The sequence below is a fragment of the Caenorhabditis briggsae genome, assembly GCF_000004555.2.
Source record: "Caenorhabditis briggsae complete genome, chrIII, whole genome shotgun sequence".
Classification (NCBI taxonomy): domain Eukaryota; kingdom Metazoa; phylum Nematoda; class Chromadorea; order Rhabditida; family Rhabditidae; genus Caenorhabditis; species Caenorhabditis briggsae.
In genome coordinates, this window is record NC_013490.2 from 4789029 (window position 1) to 4797708 (window position 8680).

The window sequence follows — 8680 nt, forward strand, 5'->3', positions numbered from 1 at the left end:
AGCGTCCGTAACGGACCCGTTCGCATTTTACCTGTGATAATTGAGCTCAAAGTTAATAGGCCGGTAACCGACCGCGTAGCTCAGCCGACAAGGGACGACTCGTCAACTTTGAGCTCAACTATCTCGGTTCCTTCAAAAGATATAAAAAAGTTGTCAACTGGTAAAATATTAATAATTTTATGATTAACATTTTATCAGTTGACAAATTTTTGATATCTCATGAAAAAACCGAGATGATTGAGCTCAAAACGCACACATAGGTTGGGCTTTCATTTTCGGTACCTGCGATGAGTGCTTACAAAAGTAGTTAAAACTAGTTAATTCGAGTTGAAAATTTCTAAAAATGTAAAACCAAACTAGAAGTTTGTTTTCATAGTAGTTGTTATTTTCGTAAAATGCGGCTCAAGAGTGATCTGGTTCGTGAAATCAAGACTTCTAAACTTTTTGGAATCTACCGAATTTCCTATAAAAACTTTGAGCTCAATTATCTCGAGTCCTGTGAAAGATATAAAACATTTTTCAACTAATAAAATATTGACAATATTATGATTAATAATTTATCAGCTGAAAAGTTTTTTGGTATCTTTCACAGCAATCGAGATAATTGAGCTCAAAGTTGATGATTTCGATGGGGTTCTTCTATTGGAGGAAGTACGGTAGATTCGATTAAACTTGGAATCAACCGTTTATGAAAACTATGAATAGTTTACTGTAGATTACTGTATTTTTAACTAATTTCTTGTGTATATTCTAGTCTATTTTTCAGACACACCACGGCCGTCGACTTTCTCGGAGCCCTAGTTCCTCCAAACATTCGTGACCAAGTGTGGGCTTTGAAGCCTTTAAATTGCATCAGTATCAGTGGAAAATGCTACTGTTGCTGTGCTCCATACACTCCAAATCCTTGTGATGCTCAATGCACTCTTCATCCTTGCTCCAGAAGACAAAAATTTTCAAAGACACAAATCAAGATTCTGAGGAGAAAGTGGCTACAGAAACAAGAGGAACGGGAGCAGGAGCAGGAGCAGGAAGAGAGGGAAGAATAGAAAGGAGTTAATTTTTTCATTAATAACAGAACAATAAATAATAAAAATAATTAACAAAAATGTACGAAAAAAAACAAGAATTAGGCACATTTTGAAAATTCATCTTCATTGAAATTCAGCACATTGTTTGTGTACATTCTGGAAACGATTTTCAGCTTCTTCAGAAATTCTTTTTTATCTTTTTCTGATTTCTTATCTTCAACTTTCTCCTCCTTAAATACTTCTCCCGCCTTTTGTTCTTCTTCTGCCAGAAAATCGGAATTTTCAAAATGATCAGTTTCTTCTGCCTCTTCTTCTTCTCCTTCATCAATCTAAATTAATATTCTGTAGTTTGTAGTTTCCTCTTTCTAGCCTACATCATTATCTTCTTTCAAATCAATCACTACCACCGCTCTTCCATCATTTCCATTACAAAAAGATGCAAGCGCGGCTAGAAGAGATCCCATTTCTGAGCACGTCTTCGGAATACTCAACGAGCAAAAAATCGCAGCAATTTCAGAATCCATACTTGACTTGATGGCTTCGTTAATGCATCCGAGTATCAGATTTTTGCGGTTATATCCGAAGCGAATTCTTCGTAGAGCACGGATCTTTGATGACCAGTCAACGTCTACATCTGGGATTCTGAATGTAGAGTATTTATGAGAATAGGAAAGTGTGTTTTGTACCTTTCCAACGCCTGTCTCCTTGCCCAAAAAACTACATCTTCTGGATTTTGGTCAGCCCATCGAATCGCTTTGGCGAATAGGTGATCCTCGATTTTCGGTGAATCCGTGAACACAACCGAAAGAGAATCACAAAGTTCGGACATTTTCTGGAAGTTTTCGTCATAAATGAGAAATTTTGATTTTCGTAAGTACCGTATTTTCTCCTACAGAAGCCCACCCAAACCGTCAACTTTGAGCTCAATTATCTCGATTCCTGTGCATGATATAAAAAATTTGTCAACTGATAAAATGTTGATAATTTTACAAAGAACATTTTATCAGACATTTTATCAGTTGAAAACATTTTGATATCTTTCACAGGAATCGAGATAATTGAGATCAAAGTGCGGGGCGGGTTCTATTATGCCGCGTTCAAAGTAGACTCCAGGAACTGGAAATTGCGTCCAAAGCTGCCAATTTTTCCAGGTTTTCCAGGAGCACGAAACTTCGATTTTCCGCATTGTAGCTGTGTTAATTTTTCGAGGTCCGCTGTAAATTAACAAGAAACTTTCTTTTTTTGGACCTCGAATTGATTTCGAAGAAAAAAACACAGCTACAACGAGGGAAATCGAAGTTTTAAGTCCATGGAAAACCTGGAAAAATTGACAGCTTTGGACGCGATTTCCAGTTCCTGGAGGCTACTTTGAACGCGGCATTAGAGAAAATTAGTTAACTTTGAAGTCTTACAAAGGCATTTCAAGCTCTTTCGATTCGTCTAAAAATTTAAGAGCATACTCAACAAAATCAGAGCTTTCTTTTTGTAACTGGCCACTTTTTTGCACCTATGTAGATTTCTGATAGTGAGGTATGCGCTTTTAAAAACGAGATGCTTGATCACCGAAAGAGGCGACACGCAGACAAACAGTCTTTAAAGGCGAATATCTCAAAGACTACAGTATCCACAAGAAAGTTGTTAACTACAAACATGAAACTTTAACTTTGTTTAGTATACCCTCAACTTTTCAAAATTGGAAATTGGCTGTATTTCATTAAAAAGTCATATTATGATATCTTTCTTTCAAACTACAGTATCTCGTCAACTAGTGAAGATATTCAAAAAGTCACTAACATAAAAAGCTAGATATCTAAATACGCTTATGAGCGAGAAAAGCTGAACAAGGTTAAAAACTAAAAATATATATGTACATTTTATTCATATATAAAAACAATTTATCCATCAATATGAATCGCCCACAAGTCTTTAAGAGTGAATCCGTTGCGAATCGGTTCCATGGCCAATCCAATTTCCTGATTCAGTACTGGAAGTCGTTTCTCATCAGTGACACTGTGCTGTCCATCAAAATACGCTGCGAATGGGTCCGGACGGATGTCCTTCTCAATTTCAACATCATCTTCATTGTTGTCCATGACGTCTGTCACATCTTCGTCTTCTTTGATTTGACGAGCTTCTGACTTCTGGAATTGTTTATTTTTATTTTTATTTTTTTCCCCGGATTTTTTGAATACCTCGGCCTTCTCCTTGACATACTGTACTCCGAAAATAGGTCTCAGAAGGTGTGCCTTATGAAGAGATTGGATACTTTTCAATAGTCCCTGCAACTTCTCTGTCGGGTCCACTTTGAATCCCAAAACGTATTCTCCACTGCTAGAAGTTGTCTCCAGAACCAGAGCCATTCCAAACTTTGATTCCCGAATTCTGGCGGAATATAGAGTCAAGTATGGGACGGATACATTGTAGCCAACGTTCATTTCAGCATACCAAACGACGCGGATGTTGGTGATGACGAACACTCCAAGGCTTCCCTGGAAAAGTTGATTTAAAATTTAAAGATGTTCTTCAGAACATACAGTTTCAGTAGAGAGATTCCATACACCAGAAACATTCTCAACAATATTTTCTTGTGGAAGAATTTTCAGTGTTCCGTCGTTTTTGATGAAAATTCCTCGCATTTTGAGCTCACGGTACATTTTAGTGGTCTCGTATGCACGATTGATAGAAGCGATTGTCGTGAAGAGTTTTGTATGAGCCGTCGTGTTGGTTGTGGTGAAAATGAATTCGAATTTCGTTGTTGAGGATGAGACTTTGGCTAGAACGTATATCGCTTCGTTACTTCCTCCACGATTTCTGGTTGCCAACTGAAACATTTTCAGGTTTCTTTTGTTTTATACAATCTTTTTTATTATTCTGGTACAAGAGAAATTGAGCTGCTGAAGGTCCCATAACGACAACTACAGTAACCTAATAATAATTTTATTTTCTGAGTTTTTTTTCTAGTGAAAAACGAGAAAATCAATCAGGCAAAAATATATTCAGGTTACTGTAAATGTCGCTGTGGGACCTTTGGTCACAGCTCCGATTTTTTGTACCAGAATGATATTTTACCGATGTCGATGTTTTCGATTGTGTTCCAGTGATCGTATTCCACCCAATAGTGATGTTGATGCGCGGCATGCTCATAGCGTACCAGATCAGACGAAGATTGGTAACTCGAATTACCCCTGAAACGACCTAGTTTTGAATTGAAGACCTAAATATATTCACCTTTATCTCCATTGTTTCCTTTCGTGTCTTCCACATTCTCCACTTTAGCAATTTGTACTTCTCCATTGATCATACGAAGAAGTCTGAAAGGATTTTCAGATTCTATGTTAGAGTTTTTCAAACTAACTTATGATCCACATCGAAACGAATTTCGCGATCCTGCCAAATATCTTCTCCATTCACTCGCTCCATTTTGAGTGAACGAATGAAGACGGCTCGTGAGCAGCGAGGCGCGTGAGTGTGTCAGGTTGCCATAGTAACAAGGTGTAAACTCGACAGCATAGAGAAAAAGGGAGAAGGAATTTATGTAAACTCTATCTTGCATCAGTATTATATTTCAAACAATCATCACATTATTACCGGGGAAAGATATGAAAAAGAAGTATCTATCGACGAGTGTGTGAGATGGAATATGTAAAGAGAAATTGGTCAAAATTTGGGAACCGTGGTTTGGGAAATGTGACAATTTGGGAATAAAATTGAATATAAAATAAAGAATAGGAAAATAAACACTAACTTATTGAACATTATTAAAATACACATTTTTATAATTAACTAGCAACTCCTTTTGCATATGTTCCAGATGGAGGTCGGAAGACTTTCGGTAGAAAATGCATTTGGAATGGACTGAATGAATAGACTGGTTTTCCTACATTCTTTCGACAATTCTCACGACGAACTCCATCTTTTCGAAGGGAGTTCACAACTTCCGAGATCTACAAAAATATAATTCAATTGGTTCAAAAAGATTCAAAGACAAACCTGAGTTGTGTTGAAGCCACATGTCTCTCGAAGTACTCGACCTAGCTCTAGCGTTGAAGCCATCCCCGTCCGATCTTTTCCACTTTTACAAGAGATGACAGCTTCACCACCCAGCTGCTCACACGCAGTCATCACCCAATCGAAAACATTGAGATTCTTGCGAGATGGTTCCGTGGAAACTTCATTAACCACCTCCATCACAGCTTCTCTGGCACGTTGACTGGCTTCAGCGCGATTGGCAAACATATTCAACTTTTCTGCAGCGTCTTGATTGACAGAACTTTCCAGAGCAATTCCTCCGAATGACTGTCCAAATGTTGCCTCGTGATTCACTCCAATGTTAAAGTATGCAGTGACCACAGTGAATTCGGAAGTCCATTTTATATGGTCAGGTAACGAATCGAAATACTCATGAGGGAGAGGGATAGCTACCTTGAGAGCACTTCTTGTCCCTTGTACCATTGGAATACACGTTCGGCAGACGGCTGACGGAGCACGGACCAGACGGAAACGAACTCGTTGTTCTAGAGACTTCCAAGCTTCTATTGCATCTTCAATCATCCCTCTTTCATCTCCATATGCGCTCAGGAATGAGAATATTACTAGAAGAAAATCTGCAATAAAAAGAATTTATATTAGTATCTATTTACGAATAATAACCAACCATCTGTGAATGGAATTTCCTTTTTCTGGATTCGATTCAAAATTGCTGTCGATGCGATCGTAATGGCTTGAGATAGAACAAAGTCTGTCCGAATCATAATATGGAAATACGCATGAGCAATTGATGGTTTCTGCAGTGCCTTCACCAGAGAAAACAACTGAGATTCCAGAATCGAGTCGGCCAGAGCTAACAGAATGTCTAGACACGTGGAGACGGCCTGTCGAGTATTTTTCTCGCAAGCTTCTCTTTCATGTGGTTCCTCATTCAAAGTGTCAATCACCGCGATTTTCGTGTTCAGACTAACAATCATTGCATCAATACGGTCAATTTGATTTTGAATATTGTCGTAGACTCTGGTTTCTGGAATTTTTCCTCCGGCATCTAATCGCTTCTTCTCTTCTTCTAGTAGAATATCAGAACAATGCTCTACATCCGGCAAACTGGATAGAACATCCTTGAGTCCTTCATACACTTGTTTTATGCCAGCATGAACTTGCAAGCATATTTTATCGGGACTTCCAAACTTTGCGATTTTCCACTCCTTCTCAATTTTATGACTTAATTCTCCTATCGTCTTTTTCAAATCTAGAAGCGTTTGGCGTTTGTTCCAGAATGTATAATCAAAGTTGTAAGGCTCAACGTCGAGCTGGGTGTACAGTTTGGCAAGACCTCCGTTCTGTAAATGACACAATTAGAAAAATTACGCATAATTGTTCAGTTACGTTATATCGATAAGGAATTGCAGAAGCAGTTCCAGCTGTAATAAAATCTCGCTTGTCATTCGAATTGATGTCATAGGAATGAATATGCAGATTTGTAGGTACCAGTCCAAAAGCTACTCGATGTTTTTCAGTAGACTTCCGGAAGTGTGGTCCCTAAACTGAGAAAGTAGAACAATTATATTCGAGAATTAAAACCTACAGAATAGTTGTCAACGAATTCGAAGCATTGCTCATAGGTCTCTGACATTTCTCGCAGTTGTCGTATCACTTCATGCAGCCAGCTAACTGATGATTGGGGCCACACCCTTAGCCGACTTTCCAGTAATCCAGAGAATCTGAAAATTCAATTTATCATTCATATCATTTCCGGTCACACAAACTCACTCTGAAATTTTCTTCCTATTCAACTTGATTATCTCTTTCGGTAAGATAAGCGACAACTTTGTCTCGCTCATACACTCTTCAACTGTAACCCTTCGAGCTGGCAAATTGTTTTGTTGAGTTATAGCAAAATTGTGAGCGATTCTAAGCGGTGCGGTTTGATAGAAACTTTGGAAAGACGACGTTTTTGGATCGATGACTCCATCCGACTCACTGGACGCAGATGGTGACATTGTGTAAAATTTATAAGCTACTTCATCAAGTTCCGCTCGAGCCATTTGATGAGAGCACGTGGCGAGCTGGAAGCAAACCGAATATGTTTCTGACAAAAAGCACAAGCGTTCTGACTCACTTTTATCATCCACTGCTCTCTTGTCTCTTCGCTTTCGACTCCAAATTCCAGATTTTCTGTTTCGTCGTTGAATGTCAAAACGAAGGAATATTTTGATGAGGCTTCTGGCTGAAATATTTATATATATAAATACTGAGAGTTCTCTTTTTTAAAGAACTTATGTACCTTGTCCTCTAACTTCTTGATTACTGATCTCTCAAGTATGAAAATAAGTGGTTCACAAGCGGCGACCTCTTCTGTCCCGCTAGACTCGGAGACACAGAGAACGTTGCCATGGAGAAGAACCTTAATTGAGAATTTTGATTTATAAGAAGTGAAAGGTGAGATTTATACCTTCGCGGAGTATGTTTTCGATTTATAACATACGGTAGCTGAGCCAGATAAATCATATTCGATGTTCTGCTTTGTGAACGCTTTGAATATTTCATTTGCGTTGTCTTCATCCATTGAATCTGAAATAAGAATCTATATATTCAATCAACACTCATAAAAGTCATATTCTATTGTTCTAAAGAGTCATCTTGCCACGAAATGTAAAAAAAGTGAGGAAGTTTTTATGTTGAAACCTCCCGTAAATCTACATGGAAGAAGAAAATGCGCGGCCATACGGCCACAAGCTTTTCCGAGAGGAGTACACAAGCGTCATTATAGAACCCGGTCAATAAGTTTAGTAATGCTCCTTTTCAGAAAAGTTTTGTTGCTACTGTAATTAACATTTTGACTTTACTGTTCAACTGACAGCGAAAAAACAGGTCAGGACGCTGGGAAACATTTCTAATCTAGCAAAATGACTCATTCTTAATGGCATTGACTCATTTGTTAATTAATCAAACTCTAATATAGTTTTCAGCTGTGTTCCGGCCAAACTAACACAATGTGTTGAATTCTGCGAGTGTGAATATGTTCTCAACCACAATGGGATTTCCGTCGACACCACTTGAAGCCAAACAAGCTTTGGGAATCTCATCGGCTATAAGTGCAGGTAAAAAGGCATTTTTTGACCGAATTCAATTCGGAAAAAAGATTGTGAACCATGTATGGATTACTGTAGCTGGGCAGCGCGAGTTTCGTTTTTCAAATTTTTTACCATTTCTTAACCCACTTCACATTGCTAAAAGCATGTCTAAACTAACCCGCCACTTAAGTTTACGCAATAATTCATACAAACAAGGTTGATATAATCGCCTAAAATCTGAATTTCACTAAAAATGACATATATTCAGCTTCATCAGGCCTTCGAGCGGGCAGTCCTATGCTCTCGGTCAGCTATGAACCTCAATTCTCGTTCGCCAGGTGTATCGAACAGTGGAGAGGAAAAGAAATTGCAAGATGGATCGAAGGTATTTGAGTTTTCATTTTCAGATAATTCAAAATTGATATATATAAATATATACCGTAAAACCTCTAATAGAACGACACCCGGATCGTCCACTTTGAGCCTATATATATCACTTCTTTTGAAAGATATCAAAAAGTGGTTAACTAGTAAAATGTTTATCAGGATATCAGCAACATTTTACTAGTCAGCCACTTTTTGATATCT

General features: G+C 38.1%; 5 protein-coding genes across 5 annotated transcripts in view; 2 read left to right on the forward strand and 3 right to left on the reverse strand.

Moving 5' to 3' along the window:
• The window catches only part of CBG23797, a gene marked incomplete at both ends in the record, with an annotated part of 3473 nt that extends 2427 nt beyond the window's left edge, over nt 1-1046 (forward strand). The window contains one exon of the mRNA XM_002646965.1: nt 767-1046. Coding sequence (XP_002647011.1) covers nt 767-1046 — 280 coding nt within the window. The remainder of the gene's footprint in view (nt 1-766) is intronic.
• Nucleotides 1047-1126: 80 nt separating this feature from the next.
• Nucleotides 1127-1857, reverse strand: CBG23798 (the record flags this gene model as incomplete). The annotated part of the gene is made up of 3 exons (XM_002646966.1): nt 1127-1357; nt 1403-1670; nt 1715-1857. The coding sequence occupies 3 exons, from the start codon at nt 1855-1857 to the stop codon at nt 1127-1129; spliced, it is 642 nt and encodes a 213-aa protein (XP_002647012.1).
• A 1066-nt stretch (nt 1858-2923) lies between these two features.
• Cbr-bbs-5 lies at nt 2924-4448 on the reverse strand (the record flags this gene model as incomplete). The annotated part of the gene is made up of 6 exons (XM_002646967.1): nt 2924-3169; nt 3221-3517; nt 3563-3850; nt 4098-4213; nt 4257-4339; nt 4384-4448. 6 exons carry the CDS (start codon nt 4446-4448, stop codon nt 2924-2926), a joined length of 1095 nt encoding a protein of 364 aa, XP_002647013.1.
• Nucleotides 4449-4807: 359 nt separating this feature from the next.
• Nucleotides 4808-7584, reverse strand: CBG23800 (the record flags this gene model as incomplete). Its single annotated transcript, XM_002646968.1, has 9 exons — nt 4808-4972; nt 5019-5632; nt 5683-6358; nt 6405-6557; nt 6604-6739; nt 6789-7084; nt 7138-7245; nt 7303-7422; nt 7471-7584. 9 exons carry the CDS (start codon nt 7582-7584, stop codon nt 4808-4810), a joined length of 2382 nt encoding a protein of 793 aa, XP_002647014.1.
• Nucleotides 7585-8052: 468 nt separating this feature from the next.
• On the forward strand, nt 8053-8485 carry CBG29116 (the record flags this gene model as incomplete). The annotated part of the gene is made up of 2 exons (XM_045243701.1): nt 8053-8119; nt 8361-8485. 2 exons carry the CDS (start codon nt 8053-8055, stop codon nt 8483-8485), a joined length of 192 nt encoding a protein of 63 aa, XP_045100855.1.
• Between the last annotated feature and the right edge of the window lie 195 nt (nt 8486-8680).